Genomic DNA, 24671 nt, shown 5'->3' with positions numbered 1-24671 from the left:
TCGCAACAACTGTAGTAGTGAGATGTTAGGCGGACTCCAGACACATTACTGATGATCGTGATTGTTTATGGCATTTGTAGTTCAATTGACCGATTATGACGCTCTCAGCAATAACTGCTAGTTAGAGCTGTGCCGCGACGCGCTGGCGACCGTCCAGCGCGGGGCAGCGTGAGGCAGGCTCCGTGGGCTGTCTGAGGGTTGCAAGTTAAGTTAAAGGGTTGCAGAGCCCTTCGTCAGACTCGACGGGTTCGACGAGGACGGTTACCGGTATTTAGGTTGTATAAAATAGTCGATCGGGGGATCTGAAATGACGTGTTTTGGTCTTGGGTTTGGATGGCGACTGTTCGGTCCGCATTCCGTCTGTTCGGTGAACATTGCTACAGGTTACAAAAGTAATTAAAGACAAAAACCAGTGCGCCGGACACCTTTGCTCTTGAGTATGAAAAATTTATTTGGATAAATTATACACTAATCAATTTCAAAAGTAGAAGACTATACGTGTAACTAATAGTAAAAGATAGTTACAGCGTAGATAATTTTATAGGTAGGTAGGTACTTAAGTGTTCCGATACCGCAACATAGTGGTGGGTCATAGTTCGTCAGTTCGTCGGTAAGCAAAATAGACATATACTGAGACTCAAACCCACGTAGGTCAGGAGTCAGGGTCCAGGGTGTGTTCTACGAGCGAACCATGACCTCCACCATCGGGGCTTATTTTTGCCGCGTGGCAGCCCTACGGCCCGGTTTAAAGGCGGTTAACGTGAGGTCTGCCGGCACCGGAAGCCATCGCGCACTCGGCTGGCTGCGAGGAGTGTACCCATTTAGGTACTATAGGTAATATGATCTGCTACCATCCACAGTAAAATATGATATATAAAGTTAATGATTCTTTACTAGACAGAACAAACTAAGTACCTAAACATGTGATGTTCCATCCCTGATGTTACTTATTATCCTTTACCAGTTTTTGAGTTAAAATATTTTATTATTTATTTATAACTGAAAATATAAACAGTCTGCGGATAGGTTAGTTTAATTTACAATCAAAAAATATTAAAGTTGAATTGAGTTACCTTAATTTTATCTAACGGAGACTGGTGGTAGACCTCTTCTTGTGAGTCCGCACGGGTAGGTACACCACCCTGCCTATTTCTGCCGTGAAGCAGTAATGCGTTTCGGTTTGAAGGGTGGGGAAGCCGTTGTAACTATACTGAGATCTTAGAACTTATATCTCAAGGTAGGTGGCGCATTTACGTTGTAGATATCTATGGGCTCCAGTAACCACATAACACTAGGTGGACTGTGAGCTCGTCCATCCATCTAAGCAATAAAAAATAAAATAAAAACTAAAGTGATTTTAGAATCTTTAAGCCGTAGGTTGGTGCGTCTACCTACCGGCAGGATATCGACGAGATTGAAACGTGTCGCTCGAAGTGGTGACCTCTAAATAGTCCAGTACTTGTATCTTCAAAGCTCAGGACAAGGAGCAGACCCTCTACTTTGGTTCAGTGGCCACAGGTACAGTGACCTAGAGTAAAGTGCAGAACCAATGTTCGAGGCACATGTAGCTATTGTCGAACGTCGAAGCATACGGCGTCCTATATTATTCAACATTTTTACATTCTAAGAATTTCTCATTGGAAGTTTTCGTGAGGCTAATAAAAAAAATATATATTGAAAATTGTATGGGTAGGTACTAAAAGTCTTACTTCGATTGTCTTTCATTTTGTATTAGCAGCCATTCTCGCCTTAACACTGGGTCAGTTTTAGTAAAGAACGTCTAGTAGTAACATTTTAATATTTTGTGTCGGTGTCAATTGTCAATAAACGAATCTATACTAATATTATAAAGAGGAAAGATTTGTTTGTTTGTTTGTTTCGAATAGGCTCCGAAACTACTGGACCGATTTGAAAAATTCTTTTTCCATAAGAAGCCGACATTGTCCCTGATGAACATAGGCTACTTTTTTTATTTTATTTTTTGGTTTCATGTGTGTTTTAATGTTTCCGAAGCGAAGCGAGGGCGGGTCGCTAGTTATTTATAATTTTAATGGAGACAAAATCTGGAGTCACGCTTTTATGTCTTTTTATTGATTATTTAGTTCTCAATGTCGCTATTCTATTGCAAATGTAACGCAATTTAGGTTTAAAGAGTTTTTATTTCTCATAAGAACTTACAGTTCACTTCAAATGAGATACAATGAAATTATATTTAAAATACTGACACAAAGTTCCGTGCCTAGAACCTTTGCTGATAGTCACATTCCACTGAGTTCAACTGAACTGTCAACTGATACGACAGCTGTTGATCTCTAATTAGCCCGTAATTGACGACATCAAGTTAATTTATTAGTGAACGTTGATACATTTTGAAGATGTGCATGGATTGATTTCGTCTCTAACTGTAGGACAAGATTCAGAAGATGAGTTGACCTAAGAGGAAATTGCTGTTTCAATCGGCAATCTCATCATGAGTAACAGCTTCCAAAGCAGCGATAATCCAGTCATGATGATACAGATCTCACACGATCGGATCTCTCGACGTCTCGACGTCTCTCTATTCAAAATTGGTGGCCAATGGTGAGGGATCACCGAACTGTCTCACGCGTGAGGCGCTCGCGACAATAGCCTGACACCCTCTAACGAGTCCCAATTGCGTAACAAATAGAAAATTGCATGCATCAATAAAGTCGACCACCGATCTCGACTCAACTACTAAATTGTTCGAAATTATCTTCATAACGATGAATATCCGTCGGATAGAGAGACTTAGATTCTGCGGGCGTCAAAAGAATACACCGAATTGTATTGAGCTCCGAGCCAGACAGGCCGGACTCAAACCAGGGGTCAACTCGGACCGGACGCTACCCGTACCGACCACTTAACTCAATAAAGTCCCCTTGGGCAGCATTCAATTTAACATTGTATGGAAGGAGCGACGCGCGCAAATAGTTCTTCCTGCGAGCGAGCGGAAGACGGCGATTGGCTCAATTACGGAGCCATTCACCAATCAGCAGCCGCGGGACCCTCCTGTCATTCCGTTACTCAAGAACATGAGGCAATTTCCACAAACTTATCTATGACTAGCGGCCCGCTCCGGCTCCGCTCGGGTCTTTAACAAAAAAACCTTGGGTTATATTATTGGAGTTTTAGTAAGGATCCCTAATTTTTTTCAAAAAAGATTACAACCTATGTCACTCGGGAATAGTGTAGCTTCCAAACTGTGAAAGAATTTTTTAAATCGGTTCGGTAGTTTCAGACCCTATTTAGTACAAACAAACAAACAAATCTTTCCTCTTTATAATATTAGTATAGAAAACATGTTAGTTTAGCTAAGTAGTGCTCGATATTGTATCTTTTTCTGTAGACGCGGATAAATTCCGTTGGGAATGTACGCATCCCTAACACAGGAAAAGTGAAGGGTTGCCTGGAACAGACCCGTCCCGACAAGATCCTTCCCTACGACAGGCAGGTCGCTGACGGCGCGGCGGCTTACGCACGGTGGGCAGACAAAGAGCTGCATATAGTCTTCAGTACATTAATTAGCACGTCGCTAAGATTACGTGTAGGCTCCGTGTGGCTGCGCGCGGTGGGATGATGTCAGAGAAGGGTCCCGTGTGCCGGCGAGGTTAATTAATGTAGTTAACCTCATTACTGTTACTGTCCAGCTCCGGTGAGGGTACGACGCTAATACTTCAATAGCTCACTTCACATTTCCAAGCACATATGAACTTGACGTACATATGCAAACATTTAAATAAAGCTGTTACGAAGAACTGAGTGCCTAGAGCGATTTTATTTTTATTTTTTTATTGCATAGTTGGGTGGACGAACTCACAGCCCACCTGGTGTTAAGTGGTTACTGGAGCCCATAGACATCTACAACGTAAATGCGCCACCCACCTTGAGATATAAGTTCTAAGTTCTCAGTATAGTTACAACAGCTGCCACACCCTTCAAACCGAAACGCATTACTGCTTTACGGCAGAAATAGGCGGGGCGGTGGTACATACCCGCGCGGACTCACTTTCACGCAGGTCCTACCACCAGTAAATATTCGTAGTATTTCAATTAAACGCACCATACAACGACCATAAATAAAATAATTAGATTCTGGTAAAACAGTTGTAGTTAGGCAATCATAGGACTCAAAACATCACTTGGATATGTATTAAATATATCTTTATTTAATATAATATAAATGATCAGTTACAAAACAGTTTTAGGTCAGCATTAACATTAACACCAATAGTAGAATCAAATACCAGCATACATTGAACAACAAGTACCCTGTACTGATAGTGATGTCCAGTGCGAGTCCCCCGCGGGCGGCGCGCGGTCCCGCCGGTACGTATATGTTTTCTAATTAAATATTTACTTAACAAATGTTTACGAATGACTTTCACGAATAGCACGATCGTCATCGCCCAAAGACTATGGTAATGCCGTGTGATTCAAATTAGTTAATTATCATTCAGTACAACGATGGTATTACAATATAATAATATGTGGGTAGTCGCTGGCTGAAATAGAGTCGAGACAGCCGGTGCGGGGCGGGGGTTGGTCGCGCTAAAACTTCTCGATGCGAACGTCGAAGGCGCCGATCTTCTCGATCTCGCTGGTGAGCACGTCCCCGGGCTGCAGGTACTCCGGGGGCTGCCGGTACATGCCCACGCCCCCCGGGGTGCCCGTCAGGATCAGGTCGCCGGGGACCAGGGTCATCACGCTGCACACAGTACGCGCACCGCTTACTCTAACATCATGTTAATAGCGGCCTGTATGAGCAGGCTGCAGCGTGAGGTCGGCTGCAGCTTGAGACGTGAGGCTATCTTGTCCTTTAAGCCAAAGTGCACGGCTGTTCTGTGCGTTTATGGTAAGACGACGGCACAAGCCGGGCGCGCTCAGCCCGGACCCCAATCAAGTTTTGGTGTCTATGGACTCCAATAATCATTTAACCCTAGGTGTACCGTCGGCTCGTTCGTTGCTCGCTTCTTGTTCCACTCAATGTTGTATAAATATTGAATATATACTGGCGTAGTTTATGGTATCGGTAACTTAACATATCTATACTAATATTATAAAGAGGAAAGATTTGTTTGTTTGTTTGTTTCGAATAGGCTCCGAAACTACTGGACCGATTTGAAAAATTCTTTTTCCATTAGAAGCCGACATTGTGCCTGATGAACATAGGCTACTTTTTTTTATTTATTTTTTATTTTTTTGTTGGTTTCATGTGTGTTTTAATGTTTCCGAAGCGAAGCGAGGGCGGGTCGCTAGTTGTGTATAAAGCACTTCGAATACTCCTTAGGGAACAGACTGTAGTGCTCAGACTCGATTAAACCTTCAGGCTTTCCTAGGGCCTTCGTAGAGCCACTAGGCGCACTAAAATGAAACACGCACAGAATTTGAAGTAGCTTCCACAGTTCCCCTTTCTAATATAATATTATGATATTGTATAATACTAGGTCTGTACCTGTGAAATTGCCGTTTAGTATACAGACAGTTAAAGTCATATTTTTATAATAATTATATAAACCTATTGTAAGCCAGCTTTGCCAGCGCAACGGTAACATTCTAATGTCTTACTTGAAGAAGTCAGGTGTACGGGAGCCAACAAACTCTTCAAAGGCATTTTGTACTGTCTGGTATGTACTAATTATTTATCTAAGTTTGGGAATAGTAGGAGTCTGGCGAGTACGTCAGACAGTCCAGAGCTTCTCCAGCATCGTGTTCAGTTCCCCACAGTGTGCACGCGCAGTAATGCTGCTGCCGTTATGTGTTGACCCGGCACCAGACCACCACACAGCGACCGTGACTTTTAGGGGTAAGGTTTCGTTTGGGAGAGTGTCTAGGAGTTGAACCAGAGTTTAACCTTTGTTACCTTTGCAATTTGATGCTGATTTGGTTCATTAGCATCATATTGTTTGGACGCTAACGTTGAAAGCTTCTGCCAACTATCGCAATGGAATTCGTATTTCTAACGTGCTCATGTCGATGAAGAAGTTGCAAATGTAGTGGAAACAAACCACTAATCAATAAACAATTAATGACCTTATTTGAAAACAGCACTCCATATTTTGATTATGTAACTAATATTCACTCTGACAACTGTCGAGTATTGTAAGCGGCAAGTCGACAGGTAGAGAGCGGGAGACTCACGAGGAGATCCTGTGCAGCAGGCTCGGGATGGAGTGCACTAGCTGCGCCGTGCTGCTGCTCTGCTTGAGGACCCCGTTGAGCGAGCAGGACACGCGCAGCTCCACGGCCGCGCCCACCTCGTCGCTCGTCAGCACGCACGGGCCCAGCGGACAGAACGTGTCCATGGACTGCACACACGCGCCCACGTGACTGACGCTATTCACTTTTTTTTCTGTTGCCCTTGTAGGCAGACGAGCACACGGCCCACCTGATGGTGAGTGGTTATCGTCGCCCATGGACTTCAGCAATGCCAGGGTCAGAACCAAGCCGCTGCCTACCAAATCTGCCTATCACTTACTGTAGTGCCGTGCTGTGAGCAGGCGTCGGGTACAGGGAACGGAGAGAACTTACGACAAACGTACAAACCGTGAATTTGTTAATTAACGACATAAAGGACGAATACAATTTCGACACGTTATTTAGAATTCAAAGGCAACACTTATTATTTGTATATGTACTACCCTAATAATAATATATAATATAAAATAAATACATACAATACAAATATTTATTCCCCCTATCTATACGCTGGTAGCCTAAGAGGCTATACAGGCTCAACCTCGGAGAATTTACTAAACTAACACGAACCCTAGCAAGAGGCGTGCTTCGCAGAATCTACCACCGGATCAGAAACGCGACCCACTGAGAAGATCCGGCGAGAAACTCAGTGGGCTGTGTAGTAAGCACCGTTAGTAGGGACGCAGGAGAATGTTGTGATTAATTTTTTTATAAACTTATGTATTTTTATTTTGTTTAATTCAAAAAAGTATGTAGCAAACGAAACTGCCAAATACAGAATTAGAAAAATACAAAAACAATGATTCCGGCCAGGATCGAACTGGCGGCCTTCTGCGTGTAAAGCAGATGTGATAACCACTACACCACGGAACCCGCTTACACATCGAGCTAAACGGCGGGTCTCTTTAACAATAACTTTCTGTATTCTCTGTAAATTACTTCATATTTTGTAAATAATTTAAAATGTAACATAACAAATGGTAAAGTAAGTCGATTTATCACGTCTAATGACTCGACTCATCTTCATGAAATTAATCCACCGCGTTATGAGTCCCAGAAAGGAACAAGGTGGGTCCACAATTATAATAACTCATTATTAAACAGCAAACCCGACTGCGTTTAAAATACAAAATTAAAAGCGAAAACAGCCTTTATAAACCGTCGGGTTGCGTGGCTGCAGCTTTGGTAAAAAAAAAAATGGTTTATGAAGATTATGTCTATTTTCTTCAATACATTTTTCAAATGATCAAGTAGTAGAGGAGGCAGTAGTAGAGACGTACCTTCCCTAGCAGGAACTGCCCCATGTTCTTCTCTTTCTGCCAGTCCCTGGCGCTGATGTCCTGCGCGACGGTGTACCCGGCCACGTGCTGCAGCGCGTCCTCCTCGCGCACGCAGCTGGCCTCGCGCCCCACCACCACGCACAGCTCCACCTCCCAGTCCACCTTCTGCAAACAGCCGCTGTGCTTCATCGACAAACTTGCCCTTGATCAATACCGCTCCCGGGAACTTTTGTAATAGCAATAGAAGGTAAGAGTCTACACACATCTCGGTCTGGTTCAGTATCGCTCGAGGTGTTTGTTAATGTTGTCCTCGGTGGTCCGTGACACTCACTAAGCAAGTCTACAATATGTGGAAGTCCAGGACCTTATTATGATGACTCTTATTAGTCAACTTGAATATCACATCTACTCGTGTAGTAGTGTTTATCCAACAACAGTCAAAATATAATTTATACATGCTGGGTTTGGTAAATTGGGTAGTTGATATATACAGATGAACACAGAATACAATGTTTCATTCAATACCTACAGAACAGAATACTATCATTATATCATCATTATTTTTAAAAAGGTCTTATTATTTAATTACCCCTGTAGTGATGTAAATTATAAGTACAGAAGTCGAGGGATTGTAGATACAAAGTCATCAATAAGTGTGCGGTCACCTCCTGTTACTGCTAATAATATCCATAAGCGACAATGGCCACGCACCATCCAGAGGCCATTCGCCTTCAGGCACTGACTTCAAGATCATCTTGATAGACATACAGAGGTCAGTACTAGCACGGCAAGGGGGAGCCACCGTCAACACCAGGCCTCAACAGTATAACAGATGAGTCTATATTTATACTTATTAGGCCCTCATTTCTGAAGGTGATCATGAGCTCCTTGATTTATTCAAACTGACAACAGAAATTATATAAGGCGATGCGATGCAATGCGAAGATGCCATTTTTAAATGAATTAATTAATAAGAATATCGTGGGCGCCTTCGTATAAAGAAAGCAGACAAAATGATACTAAAAGTGTTGAGTTCGGCGAGATCATGTGCACCTACACGGCGCGGAGAGATTTAATTGACCCCAATTGGCGCACGTCGGCGTCACGTCGCTCTCCTGTGATTCACGCTGATGGTTGACCCTAACAGCTCTGGTACACATAATAAGAATTTTTAACATTTTCATTAATCTATGGGTTGGCATGAAAGCGCTTAGCATCAGGTGAACCTTGAACACCTGCACTTGTGAACAAAAATAAAACAAACACAATTTTAGTGAACATGTCTACTGCAAAGCAGTTCACTGGTGGCAATCAGACTTCATTGACTATGCTGCTGTGATCAGGGCCTTTCATTGCAGTGATGGAATGCATGGATCTGGGTTTTTGTTACTTTTTCAGATATTATGTTCAATATATATTGTTCCAAACCATTCTGTGTATACTGCATATAGAGTAGATGACCCCTGGGCCCTAATAGTTCTTGAGTATGAGAATAATTAACACCAGACAAGATAGAGTGGATAGGCAGAGTGATGCTAGCCACCAGTGAGGGCAAGCAAGATGTCCGCAACTAACTTTGGAATTCATTGGTGTATTTACACCAAAAAAAAAAAAAATTTATTTGTATTAAATTCTAACCTTAGTAACATCAGTTCTGATCCTAACAGGCTGATCAGGTCCAATGATGGTGCTTGAAAATTTACTGAACACCATCGGCACAGGAGGTGGGGTGAGATTCTGCTCTTGGCAGTGATCCTTGTAGTTCAAGCCGATACAGAGGATTTTATCTACACCATGTATGGGTGCAGTTAGAGTGACTGATGATAGTGGTATAGTTGCTGGTTTTGTTGATTTCAACCTATTAAGATGGAAAATAAAGATCTGATAACTTACTTTTTTTTAAATTATATATTTAGTTGTGTATGAAACTAAAGTCTTAAGTGACCATTGAAAGCCTAACTTAACAACATGAATATGATAACCAACTCTAAGACATTACTATAAAATTGTAAGTTCCCCACTCTTCAAACTCGAACACATTTTTCACAACATTAATAAGCAGGACCACAGCGTACACTGACGAGCACTCACACTTTACCCTGCTTACAGAAAACAATTAACAGTTAAATAAGCTTTTTTGTGTTAATAAACTTTTTCAAAATACATTAATTTAAAGATAATTGTGTTTGTGAAAATAAATTTCAGCTTATAAATGTACTCACTTCTTCACTTTTTCTAAGTCTCCATTCCTGAGTATTTGGAGCAAAGTGGTCGGCAAACTGGAGTCCGCCTTATTAATATCTACAATATCATCTCCTTCCAGGTAGCCCACACGTATATTTTTTGGACTATCTTTGTATGAAAACTGAACTAACTTCATGTTTCTAGTTTTAGTTACAGAAAAACATCTAATTGTATTCAGAAAAATGTCTATTTTATTGACACTTTTCGATAATATGTGACTTTTCATGAAAGATAACGCGGAACCACCTATCACTCTACTCATGGTTTAGGTACTTCGTAAAGATTTAGGCGCAATCAGCAATACGTAAACAAAACCATTGAGACTTATGTAACGTCCAATTCGTTTATCGCGATTTTGATCGAAGCAGTGAACGCTAGTTTTGACCAGTTTTTAAAGCAGAAAGTAGTGTGTGAAGTGAAGAATAGATTTTATTTTGATCAGTTTCCTGTTTACGTCGCTACCTATCCATAGGTTATTTCAATGCATGAGATTGTAACATATGCGAAAACTAGTAGCTAGTATTCGCTTGTGTAAATATAAATTCTATAATTCTATTGTTCAAAATGTTATTATGATGATGTAAACTTTTTTTTAATGGATTTTATGACCTGGTAACTAAGACCTTTAGGTCATGTCTTATTTTAATTTTTATTCTTATTTTTAAGATAAATGATAATATGGAGTGAAATGAAATGAAGATGAATAATTTGGGACATTAATCAACAGGGATGAAATTAAATGAAATGATATGGGATGAAATATAATCTCAGTAAAATGATATTTTTTCAATGGACTTTTTGGAGGATCCCGAGAAGTTACGTCCAGCATCTTTGTTTCATTTTCCCACATTTGTGCACTTTCACAGATATTAAACTGTTAATAACCCACCGTTATTACACATTTAAACCTGAAGAAACACAAAATAGACAAAATAAAAATAATCACACACCTTCACTTTTCGCGTCCCCGCCAAAAACTTTGTAAGCATTAAAAACAGTGCCGCATTTTTTATTTTTAAGGATTTTATGACCTGGTCACTAAGACCTTTAAGTCATGTCTTATTTTAAGTTATATTCATAATATTAAGAAAAATGATAATATGGAGTGAAATGAAATGAAGATGATTAATTTGAGGCATTAATCACCTGGGATGAAATTAAATGAAATGATATGTGATGAAATATAATCTCAGTAAAATGTGATTTTTTCAATGGACTTTTGGACAATCTCGAGAAGTTACGTCCAGCGTCTTTGTTTCATTTTCCCACATTTGTGCACATTCACAGATATTAAACAGTTAATAAACCACCGTTATTACACATTTAAACCTGAAGAAAGACAAAATAAAACTAATCACAAAACTTCACTCCTCGCGTCCCCGCCAAAAAGTTTGTAAGTATTGTAAAAACAGTGTCGTATTTTTTTGATGAGATTTTATGACCTGGTGACTAAGCCCTTTAAGTCATGTCTCATTTTAATTTATATTCTTATTTTTATGAAAAATGATAATATGGAGTGAAATGAAATGAGATGAAATATAATCTCAGTAAAATGGTGGTCATTTACTGAGATTTTTTCAGTGGACTTTTTGGAGGAGCCCGAGAAGTTACGTCCAGCGGCTTTGTTTCATTTCCCCACATTTGTGCACTTTCATTAAACAATTAATAAACGTTGTAAGTAATGACGTGTTTTGCGCGACGTCGACTGATTACCATTCGGTCTACAGGATCGCGTATGTAGTTTCCAGCGGCCACGACAAGAGGGTTCTCATGTCGTGCCACCTTCTCAAAGTGGCGCAATGATGCCGACTGTAGATACTTACTGACCGAGTCAAGTTCCAGGTCATTATGGAGATCCACGTTCCTGAGGAACCATGGTGCTCCGACGGCTATCCTGCAAAATCGGGATTGAATAACCTGAAGGGTTTTCAAGTTTGTGCGGGCCGCGTGAGCGAACACTAGGCTTGCATACGTCATGACGGGGTGTATGCGTTTTTTTTTTATTGCTTAGATGGGCGAAAGAGCTCACAGCCCACCTGGTGTTAGTGGTTACTGGAGCCCATAGACATCTACATACATACAGACATCTACTTTAAAAGTTCTAAGGTCTCGTATAGGTACAACGGCTACCCCACCCTTCAAGCCCCAGAAATAGGCGGGGTGGTGGTACCTACCCGTGCGGACTCACAAAAGGTCCTACCACCAGTGATTACGCAAATAATAATTTTGCGGGTTTGATTTTTATTACACGATGTTCTTCCTTCACCGTGGTTTGTGGAAGTCAATCATGAACATTTGTAGTTTTGTAGAGAGTTACCTTATTACGGAGGTAAAGTTTGCTTCGCTTGCAAAGCATAGCATAATATGAAGGCGGCACGGTCGCGAACCGTTTTGATATGGGGACGGAGTGTCATCCCTCTGTCGAGGGTGACGCCTAGGTATTTGACCTTCGAGGCCCATGGTATGGGCTGGCCAAAGAGTAATGGGGCTAACGGCGGAGGTGTTAACGCGCCTATTAAGGAGTGGGATGCTCGAAGTGGTATTCGGAAGGCGACCACTTTTGAAGAGCACCGCTGTGCTTTTCGTGGCGTTGGTGTCAATGCGCCACTTCCGGAACCACTGTCCCATGGTGGTTACTGCGATCTAGAGTCGCCGATGCAAAAGCGACTTCTTCCTACACGAGTAGTAGATAGCCGTGTTATCGGCGAAGAGCGCTAGATGGGTCTCCGGAGACCGGGGTATATCACTGACATACAAACTAAATAATAACGGGAAGGGCGCGGAGCCTTGCGGGACTCCGGCCGTCAGATGACGGGGGCGAGAACGAGTTCCCTCTACTCGATATCGAAACGAATGGTTCGACAAGAATAAAAAGTGCCGCAGCATTAAATACAGCACAGATAATACCATAGATATATCATAGATCACTTAGGATATAACAATACGACGTACCTATATTATAGGTCCGCACATATGAAATTGGCGCTTTGTACGGGAGGAATATAAGGAAGGAAGAAAGGAAGGTTCGAGAATTGTTTCTCAGAGAGTTAGCAGAGTCATCTTATTGATAATATTTGTTTATATATGTTTTTATATGTATATATTTATGATACCTATGTATATGTATATATTTATGTATATCTATATATTTATGTATATGTATTTATTTAAGTACGAGTATTTGTATCTATAAATATTATGTATATTATATATACACATATGTTTAAGTAATATCACCTTCACACTACACCTACCAAGGTTCATCTCTGCACTCCCCTAAGGTAGACTGTTAGAGAATGCCTATGGCATTAAGTCCGCCTTTATACTTTCTAGTATATGAAGTTATAAATAAATAAATAAATAAATATAAAGTAATTTATTTTTTGTAAATTGTATTTAACTAATATGTAGTATGCACCGTTGTTATCTATGCACTTTTGCCATCTCATAGGTAGTTCATTGATCCCTTTACTAAAAAAACCATAGGAGCGAGAATCAATAAATTTTTTTAAGGCTGTTCGGTTTGGACTGCATGCCGCATCGGAGTTGAATTTTTTTCGTTGTAAGAAGTTGTTTATATTCCGGAAGAAATGGTAAATTGGAGCAAGGTCCGGAGAGTACGGTGGATGACGCAGACATTCCTATTGTAGCTCATCTAACTTAGTGGTTGTTTGTTGTGCAGTGTGTGGTCTTGCGTTGTCGTGAGCAGCAGTGGCCTAGAGCGATTGACCATACTCGGTTGCTTAACAGATACTTCTTCCTTTATGGTTTTCAGTTGCTGACAACAGATATCTGCCATACTCGTTTGGCCAGATTTTATAAAGCTGTAGTGAACGACACCGGCGCTAATCCACCACACACTCACAAGTAACTTTTTCTGAGTCAATTTTCGTTTAGGAGAGGATTTGGCTGGGTCTCCAGGGTTCACCCATTGCGAGGAGTGCTTCCGATTATCGTACAGTATCCACTTTTCATCACAAGTAATGACTCGATTTAAAATCCTTTCATAATTGTGTCGGTTGAGCAAAGTAACACAGCAGTCGACGCGTGTTTGCAAGTTCGATTCACTCAATTCATGAGATACAAATCGTTCAAGTTTTTTACTTTCCCGACTTGCTTTAAGTGGATTAATATAGTTTTATTACTTACCACGAAGCCTGCAGCTATCTCTGAAGTGCTTTGTGATGGAACCGTAGCCTTTAATTCTTCATTTTCTACTTTGGTCTCTGGCCGTCCACAGGGTTGGTTCTGAAGTCGAAATTTCTAGAACGAAAACGTTGGAACCAAAAACGTACCGTGCTTTCTTTTGCGATACCAGCGCCGTACACATAATTAATCCTTCGAGCTGTTTCTGCAGCACTGGTGCCACGGTAGACTTCGTACTCGTAAATATACTGATATTTCATGTTTTCCATTGTGCGGTAATAAACGACGCCAAAGAAAAAAAACAATCGCCAGATCTGTCTCACATGAAATTAGTATGGGATGGGCTGGATAGAAAAGTTAAGAACTGTTGTCTGTCAAACTTAGTACAGTTGTGGAAGAATTTACAAAGTATATGGAAATTACTGGACCCCCAATATTTTGGTAAATTGTCAAAAGAATCTTCGATCAACAGTTACAATTGTTGATCGAAGAAAAGATTGAATAAAATTTGTGAACAAATAAAAAAAAATTAGGGGTCAGTCATTTGACTAGCAAAAATGTTGTTTTTTTTTTATGTTATTATTTATTTGCATTAGGTAATTATATTTCACTAAATGATAGCTTCATTCATATTTTATTCAGATTTAAATGTAATAAATAATGACTGTGTTTTAATGACATTTTTATTTAAATTACCTTTGTGTTTCCAAACTGTCGTGGCGTGCAACCTCTTTGACAGGACATAAGACCTACAACAACTAAACACAAACTAATGACAGTCATTTGATAAGAATTCAAAAATAAAGAGAGAATCGGAACGAGGGTGTATGTGACTAACAGCTGGCAGTACTTTTTTTACTTCCTAAAAGACAAACACAAACCAGATGACAAGGAACAAATTGCCCGTTCTCATATGTACATAAAATAGACAACAACTAACCGAACGTTCACACACTTTTGGATGATATATGTATATAGCTATAGCTCTAATAAGCACAATTTGACCACAATAATGACTAAACAGACAGACTAAATTTATACATCTAAAGCATTCATCATCATCAAACTTTAGATATCCACTGCTTGATATAGGCCTGTTGCATGGTTCAACACAATGACATGTTCTGTGCCTATTTCGACCATCTGATTTCAATAACCTTCAACAGGAGAAATGTAAAAGTACTAAATAAGTTCCAAGCTAAATTTAATTATGATCTACTGATAACTAAATAGCATTATTTCTGTATAGGTTGTTTTCTTGTGAAGTGAAATTCTTCACGGGTGTGATATGGAGCATAAGGGTCTTCTACATAATGCTTAGGTCTCTTCCAGTATTTCGTCACCATTTTATCAAGTAAAGTGTTTTGTGTAGAGTTACAGAACACATGTTGCCTTAGCCTCCTTTTATTTGCAGATGATTTCTTCCATAATTTCTTGTGCCTTCCAATTTTAGTCCGAATCCAGCCACCCCAGTGCAGTCTAAAAAATCGCTTGATAACAGCCTTTACTGTTTTCCTTTTGCCTTTTTTTAAACTAAACTTTATAACCGATCTTGTTGGGGTAAAATCAATTTTCATTAAAATGTCCAATATTTGTTTGTTGGCTAGAAGTGAATTTTGAGGTAACAAGGATCTAGGTTGTATCTCTATATTCTTAAAGGCTGAGAAATGTCTGACATCTTTAGTAGTAAGCGTAATTGCATTGTGTAAGGGCGAAGCCGGAAGACATCGAGCATAGCGAACAGCTGAAAAATAAAAAAAATATTCATATGAAAAAGGAACACAATCTACTTAGACAGTAGAATACGGAGGAAATTAAGTAAATTCAAAGTTAATAATTTTATGGTAGTGAAATAGAGTTATTTATATACTATTCCTTACCAGTACTTAAAAAACGCAGCATTTTTACAAAAATGTTATAGTTCAAACATATTTTATGCAAAATTAAACTAACCACAACCTTTTGGGTTTAGAAAATAGAAATTAATGTGATAAAGTGGTTAGGTTCTTACATTCTTCCATACCGATAAATTAAGCAAATAAAACATAGCCAATACAGCCAAGTCTTTGAAAAAAAAATGTTTTTGCTAGAGATGTACACGAAAAATAAATGAACAACGAAAAAATATAAATTAATTAATATGAAATTGATTATGGACTAAACTAAAATAAAACAGGTATAAAAAAGAATCAACCGCTGAATAACTTAATTTTATCTTCTTGAAATTGTAGGAATTTATTGAAAGTTCGATAGGCTTTTTGAAAGAGCCAGAGAAATCACGTCTAACAGTTTTATTTCCTTTTCCTTCACGCATATTAACAGGTGCTAAACGGTTAATAAGCCTAGAACATTACACGCTAAACTTGAAGAAACAGTAAATGAATAAATATAGTATTGTACCGCAATCCTGTTTATTTCTGTAGCAAACCAGTGACATGTTCCGGCTGAAAGGGTAGGATAGTCGATATACAATACTGTTAAGACCACGATCTCATGTTACAAGGTGTGTGACGACAATGACTTTGCGACGTCTATGGACTCTTGTAACAACTTAATAGCAAGTGGAATAAAAAAAGTTAACATCTTACCGTTATCCTTAAGAAATATTTTTATTTTTGGTTTACATTACAGTGCCTAAATAGAGTTATTTGCAGTATCAAATACTCGAAATACTCCTGAAGAAATAGCAAAACTCATTAAATACAAACCAAATTTTCCCAATGGTAAAATGGCCCCCTATTTTTTTTTTTTTTTACTTTATGGTCAATGGATAGGTACAGTGGAAATAAAATTGATAATTTTAGTCATAGACAATATCTACCGTATTTATTTTAGTCCATAGATATTTATTTTAGTCTCTAAAAATTTGACGGCCCAAGTGGAGAGATTCCGAAAATGTACAAATTTACGAATCATTTATCGAATGCTAAATTAGTTTTGGTGAGTACATAAAATTTTGGACAATTTTTAAATGTTTTATTTTAATACTTTTTTCTATACTTAGTACATTATGAACATTTGTGTTTCCAAACAACGATTTTTCTCAGTGTTTTGATGTTTTACGATCTCTCCGGCAAGATATAAACATTATTATCTCCCTGTTATAGTAAAACCGATTGTATGGCCAGCCCTCATTGGAATAACAAACCAGACCTTGAAGTTGTTGTGCCTTACATAATACTTTTGATGTCATATTTCCTAAATGTAACCTATATGACTAAGGCTGTATGCACAACACACACGCACTGATATCATAGCAGATTAAGCGAGTCCAACAAAAAGTTATACAAATTGTTTACATAGAAACAAATTTCACAAAATGCAATAGAAATTGTTTTAAATTAGATTACAATTGAAAAAAAAAATAGGTTAATTATTTTGAAGTTAAATATAAATTATTAACATCAAAGTTGAAATACAACGCTAAAGTAATGAAAGCTAATTTGCGGATGTCCCATACAATAGAAAGTGAGTATTTGATTGAGAAGATGTTTTGAAAAATCGTTCTTTGTTTGTAGTGCATTGTGTGGTAAATTATATCAGATGATTCATTGATCCTGAGCCTTTCCAAAAAATGTATCGAATATGGTCATGCGCAAAGTGTGAACAGACAGTATCCTATGTCAAAAAGGGAATAAACGGCTGAAACTAAAGGGGAAAATAATAGTCCTTTTATTAACTGAATATATATTCATAGCATAACTAAGTTTATTATTGTGAGAAACATAACGGTTGTGTGCCTTTGACCTAGATTAGTACCACCCTATCTTTTGTCATCTTATTTTATCATTGTTCTCTGAGCTCAGAATTACACCAGCATACTGCAATTGCCAACTGGCATTTATAGGGTATATATATATATATATATATATATATATATATATATATATATGTATACCTATAACCTATAATATATTATAGTAGGGTATATTATAAAACTGTATGAGTAGGTGCAATCATCCTGCCTATTTTTGTTGCGAAGTGGTCATGCACTCTGGTTTGGAATACAGTTGATTTGGCTTTGGTTCAGGACAGGATTCACATTGTGTTGTCTACAGGATTAAGTGAGCACTTAACAATAGGTGGGCCATGGGCTTGTTGACCCGTCAACAATATAAATCTTAACATGGTATGTCTTGGTTTTGAAACACAAATACTAGGGAAAGTTGTTTATGACATTAAACATGTCCTTTTTATTAAAGTAATATTCATGGACCAAAATAAATATAAAAGGTAAGTAATATGTATAACAACTAACATTAGATATATGATTTAGGTAAGAAGACACATTGATGGGTCCTCAGCAGCACTGATAGTACTTCGTCAAAACTCATACTCCCAGGATCATGGTACACGACAGCAACCCCGCAAGTCACGCAAGCTCTTCTGGAGCACTGTCGGAGCGACTGTACTTACTGGAGCTGCTGTTGTTTATGCCAAGTTAGTTTTTACTAGGTTTGATGGAACTAAGGTCTCAAACCATTTAACATAATAAGGAAAAATTATAGAAGATATTTCTTCTTTTTCATACACTTTATTTCATTTTTCAGCTGCTGTAGTGTGTGATTCCTCGTATCTCAAATCTGGCTCTAATCTCAAAGCAAAATATCCGTATAGTCCGTAATATCAGTAAGGTTACAACGGCTGCCCCACCCTTCAAACCGAAACGCATTACTGCTTCACGGCAGAAACAGGCAGGGTGGTGGTACCTACTCGTGCGGACTCACAAGAGGTTCTACCACCAGTAATTACGCAAACTAATTTTGCGGATTTGATTTTTATTACATGATATTATTCCTTCACCATGGATCAATCGTGAATATTTGTTAAGTACGTATTTCATTAGAAAAATTGGTACCCGCCTGGGGGATTCGAACACAGGTGCATCGCTAGATACGAATGCACCGGACGTCTTATCCTTTAGGCTACGACACTTGTATATATTTAAATTGTTAAAATTGATTGCAGACACAGTCCAGAGGCCCGAAACTGGTTAGAGTCAAATGTCCCTTGGGCCAATGACCTGGTAGCTCTCGTTTACCAGGAGAAGTCTTCACCGTGGAAGTTTACAGTGGACCGTTTCAACCAGGCCACCACGTCAATCAGCCACTTTGTGTTTGGAAAGGTTACCTTAACACTACCTATATATGTAAATATAAAAGTCTGTCGGCAAGTGGCGGCTGAGTACTTTCAAGGAATCTGTGAAATTCAATAGGGATGCTCACAGCAGGGCGTAACCGGGTTTCACTACTTGTTACAGTTATGTCAAAATGAGGATGGTTTTACAAAATAATTTCAAATTAATTTAAGTATTAACCAATTAAAAAGATATTGATTATGATTGGGAGTAAGACGGATCAAGTCTGCAGCTCTAGCCTAGCTAATAAAAATTTACGTCACATCGACATAAATTATTATTAAACATCATAAATAATTACAGGAAGGTGTTACGCCATTAGAGATAAAGTCGAGGTCACAGCAGGACATAGATGCAGATGCAGCAAAGAAGGCAACCAGCAAAGACTTCCAATGTATGTACTGTACTCATATATTTTTTTATTAATTACAATTAGTATGACAATTATTATTAATAAAATAATGATCATATGTGCATATAATTACTAAATCTATCCTAATAATCTTTAATACCTCATACAGAAAATAGAAAAGTACCTTGCTTGACATTCAGGAGAAACATTGTTTGTATTTTATTTCATTGTATTTCATTTCATTTGTTTTGTTTGTTTTTCAACACATTGCTATCCAGTCCAGTCAAGTGGCTCAGCCAGCACGACTCCTTAAGTTGTTTGATAAGACTTATTGATTCCAAACCTGTAAATAAAAGTACTTTAATTCAGCCAGCCACTGAACTATCTGTGAAGCAAATCATTTTTAATAAACGTTATGAACTTGTATTCCGTGTGACTAACAGTGCCTCCGCCCTCCCTTGAGCCCCTCTACGTGGAGGAGAAGAAGCTTGGAACACCGGATGTAGACACACCAGGTAGGTCGATAGGCTACCTGATTGTCTCAATATTAATATTGCATCCTACATAAACTATTTAAACATAATTAACAAAAAACAATAAAAAAACAAATAAATCCCATCTAATCTCTTAATATTTGAAAACGTACATATGTAAGTAAAAGTTGAACGTGTTGCGCAGCTACGGTGGTGCAGACGGAGCGCTGCGAGCCCGCGCGCGCCCCGGCCGCCGCCGTGCCCGCCGAGCTGGTGCAGCTGGAGCGCGACATGATGGACAACACCAAGCTGGCCCTCGACAGCTACAAGCGCGCCTCCCAGCACTGCAAGCGCTACAACGACGCGCTCTACAAGGTGGGCGCCCCCGCCGCGCCGCCCCCCAACCCCCCGCACAGCCCCTGTACTCTGGCGTCGTTCGCAGATAGTGGAGTCCACCGTGGAGGAGCTGGACAAGAGGCACTTCTCGGCGCTGCAGGGCGCGCAGAGCGAGCGGGACGCGGCGCACGAGCAGGCCGCGGAGGCCGCCGCTCGCGCCAAGAGCGCCATCCGTCAGTACACTCCGCCCCGCCCTCTAGTGATACTAACATTTTCACATATTATTGCATCATTAGATTGATATCCGCATGCACTGCTTGCAGAGCGGGTGGAGAGCGCGCTGGAGGCCGGGGCGCCGGTGCCGCCGCCCGCGGCCGCCGCCACCCGGCGCCACGCCGCCGCCTTCGGGGAGCAGCTGGCGGCCGCGGAGGCCGAGTACTGCCGGTGCCGGGACGAGGCGCTGCTGGCCGACCGCTACTGGGACAAGGTACGGGGACCCGCGTGCACTAGCGAAGCGTCCTCGGGATCAGGAACGTAAGGCCTGTGTACTGTCGCCAGGTGGAGGCGGCCCGGTCTGCGTTCCGGGCGGAGCTGGCGGCGCTGTTCCCGGGCGCCGACCTCAGCGCGCGCTCCCTGCCCTCCGCGCACGTCGACCTGCTGCTCGTCTACACGCTCAAACAGGTAGCGCCCGCCCCGCGCCATAACTACACTTTGTGCTCTCAAATAATTATTGTAAATTAACGATTGATGTTACAGATCCAGTTCCTGCAAAACCAGCTGGCGGAGCTGCAGACCGTGCGGGAGCAGAAGATCAACCGCGCCATTGAGTGTCAGTACCGCTGCGTTGCCGGTCCCGGTTTCACCGTCGCCCATCCCGTGGTCACCGTCGCCGGTCCCGTGGTCACCGTCGCCGGTCCCGTGGTCGTCGTCGCTGGTCCCGTGGTCACCGTCGCCGGTCCCGTGGTCACCGTTGCTGGTCCTGTGGTCACCGGCGCCCGCGGGGTCTCTGCCTGTCGGTGATTTTTACAGTTGACCGTAGAGATAGCGACAACGGACGTGTCAGTGGGGGCGTTTGATGTCAAGATACTTTATATAAATATAAGAACGATTCAATTAACATGTCCATTACTATCACGATAGCACAATTGTGTGACAAGTTGTTGCCGTCAGTGACGTCACCCGCCGAGTGACGTCACTGCGACGGGGCCGCCCCTGACGCGCGACCGCTCCACAGGTCACGACGAGAAGGCGCTCATCGAAGCTAAAGTGGAGGACCTAATCAAAGCGGAACGCGTCGAGAGGGAGAAGGAATTCCTCAAGAGGGTGAGTGCAACTAGTGTCGAGCTCCGGGGAGTGGCCGGGGGCTCCGATCGCCCGACTAACGGAGCCTGTCGTGTCGCAGAGCCTGGCGCTGCAGGCCGAGGCCCACAGGAGCCTCCGGGAGCAGCTCAAGAAGCAGTTCGAGATACAGCAGGAGGTCCTGCAGGAGAAGGTCGCCAGCAAGGAGAAAGAGGTCAGTGAGGCACCTTCTGGTACGACGCGGAGCCAGTGAACCGGGCGGTGACGTGTGGCGTGACGTTGCAGGTGATGTCCCGCCTGGCGCGCGCGCAGTCCGAGCGCCTGGAGCACGAGCGCGCGCAGCACAAGCGCGAGCTGGGCGCCGCCGCCGCGCGCCTCGCCGCCGTGCAGCACGCGCTCAAACGTAACGCACCGCCCCCCAACCCCCCCTCCCTCCCCTCCCCTAGTGAAGTAACAGTCATAGAGCGAGTGTGTTGTGCGCGCAGAGCGGGCGGGCGCGGAGGAGGAGGCGCGGCGCAGCGCGGCGCTGTGGGCGGCGGCGGGCGGCGTGCTGGCCGCGCTGTCCGCGCCGCGCCGGGCGCCGCTGCGGGACCACGTGGCCGCCGTGCGCAGCGCCGGTACGAGCCTCTATTGCACCCTCCCTGCAGGGGACAGTAACCGACATTACAGGATCGCATGAGCACAGACACCCTCAGGTCGGGAGCGACTGTTCGGCATCAGACGGAATTTCAAATTGATCCTAAGAGTCACGTTACAAGACTGACTGGGGGCGCGCCCAGCGGTCATTGCTCGTGAAAAGACGGAACTTTTTAGTTATTTTCTCTTTATCTTACGATCATTATAATACTATAATAATTATATGTTTTGAACTATTAGGTAAGGACGACAAATTGGTGCAGAGCATCCTGCAGAGCATCTCGCGAGACGCGCTGGAGCACGGCGTGGCCACCGAGCAGGAGCTCCGGGACAGCTTCGACAGGGTGCGTCCCCGCCCCGCTCCCCGGCCGCCCCCCGCGGACCACCTGGTTTACATCCACCTATATATTTGCAGATGGAAAAGACAGTACTGAAGGTGGCGCTGGTGGGGCGCGAGGGAGCCTCCCTGCCGGTGTACTTCCTGTCCTGGCTGCAGTCCAAGCTGCTGTTCTACAAGGTACGTGCGGCGCCTCGTGCGGAGTGCGGGCTCGTCTGTACTTGTCATAAAGCGGCTTGTGACTGTTGGCAGCTGTCGGAGCTTCCCGAGGAGGAGATGGAGGACAAGCCCGTGGACTACACCAAGCTGGACAACTTCGAGATCATGCAGCGGGCCAGGTAAGGGTTTAACTTGTTGTCAGTGCTCGTTCTCGTGCGGCGGGACTGATGTGTGGTTGTCGCAGATGGCAGCTGGAGCGCGGCGCGGTGGAGCGGGCGGCGCGGCTGGTGGGCGCGCTGCGGGGCGCGGGGCGGGCGGCGGGCGCGGCGTGGGCGGGGCCGGCGCGCGAGCACCTGGCCGTGCGTCAGGCCGCGCACGCGCTCATGGCGCACGCCGAGCTGTCCTCGCTGCTGCACGTGTAGCCGCACGTGTAGCCGCACGTGTAGCCGCCGACCCTACCGCACCGCGACTGGCAATGAAATAACACCATTTATTTTGAAAACTGTTTACATAATTTTTTTTACTCTCCTTATTTAATTAATCTCCGTCGTTGGTTTTCCTAAAAAAATTGTAAATGATGTCCAAGGGCAACTTCGAAACCTTAAAAAATGCAAAATAACAAAAATGTTTTGCAAACGATCGCATTTAAAATGTAACAACGGTCGGAGTGGACGACCGTTGAAGTGAGACCGAGTCGGAACTCGCGACTGTAAATATCTCGTCTAGTAAATTATAAATTAAATGATTTTTAATTGAACATCGTTGGTTTTATTTTACACTAGCGACCCGCCCTCGCTTCGTTCCGTTATCTATAATTTATTATTGATTTTAAGTTTTTTTTTATATCTGAACCTGAGCTAGTGCCTTGAAAATTCTTATTACGGATACAGCCGTCAACGACGTCTGCCTCGCCCGCTCCTCGCCGCCGGACGGCGCCATACTATCGCGCACGCGATTGTTATTTATGAGATTTTATGACCTGGTAACTAAGACGTTTAAGTCATGTCTTATTTTTGTTTATATTCTTATTTTTATGCGCGCTGGCGGGCGCACGCGATGTTTATTATATACCCCACAGACACAGCCCGCTGAGTTTCTGAGTGATAACAGATTCTGCGAAGCACTGCTCTTGCTAGGGTTAGTGTTAGCAAAATCGTCAGGTTTGAGCCCCGTGTGCTCACCTACACGTTAGAGTAAGTTGAAATAGCCTCTCAAGGCTATGAACATAGGTAGAAAAAAAAAGAACTCATATCTCAAGGTGGCGAAATTCACGTTGTACATGTCTATGGGCTCCGGTAACCACTTAACACCAGGTGGGCTGTGAGCTCGTCTACCCTTCTAAGCAATTTATTTAATTTCATCCCAGTTGATTAATGTCTCAAATTAATCTTCATTTCATTTCATTTCACTCCATATTATCATTTATCATAAAAATAAGAATATAAACAAAAAGAAGACACGACTTAAAGATCTTAGTTACCAGGTCATAAAATCTCTTAAAAATAATAATCGGGTGCGGACTTTTTGGCGGGAACGCGAGGAGTGAAGTTGTGTGATTTGTTCTATTTTGTCTATTTAGCGTTTCTTCAGGTTTAAATGTGTAATAACGGTGGTTTTATTAACTGTTTAGTATCTGTGAAAGTGTACAAATGTGGGAAAATGAAAAAAGGCCGCTGAAAAAAGTCTCGGTAAATGATCACCATTTTACCGAGATTATATTTCATCCCATATCATCTCATCTCATTTCGTTTTCACTTCATTTCATTTTGTTTTAATTTCATATCATTTCGTTTTCATCTATATTTCATTTAAAAAGTTCCATTAAAATTCAAGAAGACTTAGCACCGGGTGGGCTGCGGGTACGTCCACCCATCTCAGCAATAAAAAAAATTTTTCCATCCACCTATCAGGCCTGGTTCTGAAAAGAATTCACGCGCCGTGACTCGGGGTCCTGCTGGTAGTAGTACCGAGGAATCCTGTTTTCTTGTGATCTTGAAGTACAGAATCGAGGAAGTGAATGGTGCACCACTTAGGGTGTGTACAGCCTGCTTCGGGA

General features: G+C 42.0%; 3 protein-coding genes and 1 non-coding gene across 5 annotated transcripts; 1 reads left to right on the top strand and 3 right to left on the bottom strand.

The window, feature by feature from the left end:
• Window positions 1-4192: 4192 nt before the first annotated feature.
• Faah (fumarylacetoacetate hydrolase) lies at window positions 4193-10230 on the bottom strand. The gene is given in 5 exon segments (NM_001110293.1): window positions 4193-4726; window positions 6160-6326; window positions 7497-7661; window positions 9135-9354; window positions 9719-10230. Coding segments are annotated over 5 exon segments (993 nt in total). The 5' UTR covers window positions 10003-10230; the 3' UTR covers window positions 4193-4569.
• TRNAV-UAC (transfer RNA valine (anticodon UAC)) lies at window positions 7017-7089 on the bottom strand. The gene has a single exon. It is a non-coding gene; the product is annotated as a tRNA-Val (tRNA).
• A 4843-nt stretch (window positions 10231-15073) lies between the features above and the next one.
• On the bottom strand, window positions 15074-15928 carry LOC101742782 (large ribosomal subunit protein bL35m). The gene is made up of 2 exons (XM_004926069.5): window positions 15767-15928; window positions 15074-15630 (listed from the first exon to the last, which is right to left on the bottom strand). Exons 1-2 carry the CDS (start codon window positions 15786-15788, stop codon window positions 15122-15124), a joined length of 531 nt encoding a protein of 176 aa, XP_004926126.1. The 5' UTR covers window positions 15789-15928; the 3' UTR covers window positions 15074-15121.
• Window positions 15929-16668: 740 nt separating this feature from the next.
• LOC101745378 (MICOS complex subunit Mic60) lies at window positions 16669-23372 on the top strand. 2 transcript variants are annotated; one of them, XM_038020663.2, is made up of 18 exons: window positions 16669-16826; window positions 18163-18326; window positions 18855-19011; window positions 19327-19417; window positions 19819-19890; window positions 20054-20223; window positions 20291-20417; window positions 20508-20671; window positions 20743-20865; window positions 20941-21013; window positions 21419-21507; window positions 21587-21697; window positions 21769-21886; window positions 21969-22100; window positions 22360-22463; window positions 22535-22636; window positions 22709-22794; window positions 22860-23372. In XM_038020663.2, exons 1-18 carry the CDS (start codon window positions 16782-16784, stop codon window positions 23035-23037), a joined length of 2106 nt encoding a protein of 701 aa, XP_037876591.1. In that variant the 5' UTR covers window positions 16669-16781; the 3' UTR covers window positions 23038-23372. The 2 variants fall into 2 exon arrangements, with proteins under 2 accessions (XP_037876591.1, XP_037876592.1); XM_038020664.2 differs by lacking the exon at window positions 19819-19890.
• The last annotated feature ends 1299 nt before the right edge of the window (window positions 23373-24671 follow it).

The sequence above is a fragment of the Bombyx mori genome, chromosome 26, assembly GCF_030269925.1.
Source record: "Bombyx mori chromosome 26, ASM3026992v2".
Taxonomy (NCBI): Eukaryota; Metazoa; Arthropoda; class Insecta; order Lepidoptera; family Bombycidae; genus Bombyx; species Bombyx mori.
The sequence above is the reverse complement of the archived record's forward strand: the minus strand, read 5'-3'. Positions and strand labels throughout refer to the sequence as shown.

Excerpts from the sequence above, each read along its gene's own strand:
- LOC101745378 (XM_038020663.2), top strand. The coding sequence starts at position 16,782 with ATGTACAAATTTACGAATCATTTATCGAATGCTAAATTAGTTTTG. Across the intron at positions 21,887-21,968 it reads CGTGCAGCACGCGCTCAAAC|AGCGGGCGGGCGCGGAGGAG; the intron begins GTAACGCACCGC and ends TTGTGCGCGCAG. Across the intron at positions 22,637-22,708 it reads CCAAGCTGCTGTTCTACAAG|CTGTCGGAGCTTCCCGAGGA; the intron begins GTACGTGCGGCG and ends GACTGTTGGCAG.
- LOC101742782 (XM_004926069.5), bottom strand. The coding sequence starts at position 15,788 with ATGCTGCGTTTTTTAAGTACTG. Across the intron at positions 15,631-15,766 it reads GCTGCGTTTTTTAAGTACTG|CTGTTCGCTATGCTCGATGT; the intron begins GTAAGGAATAGT and ends TTTATTTTTCAG.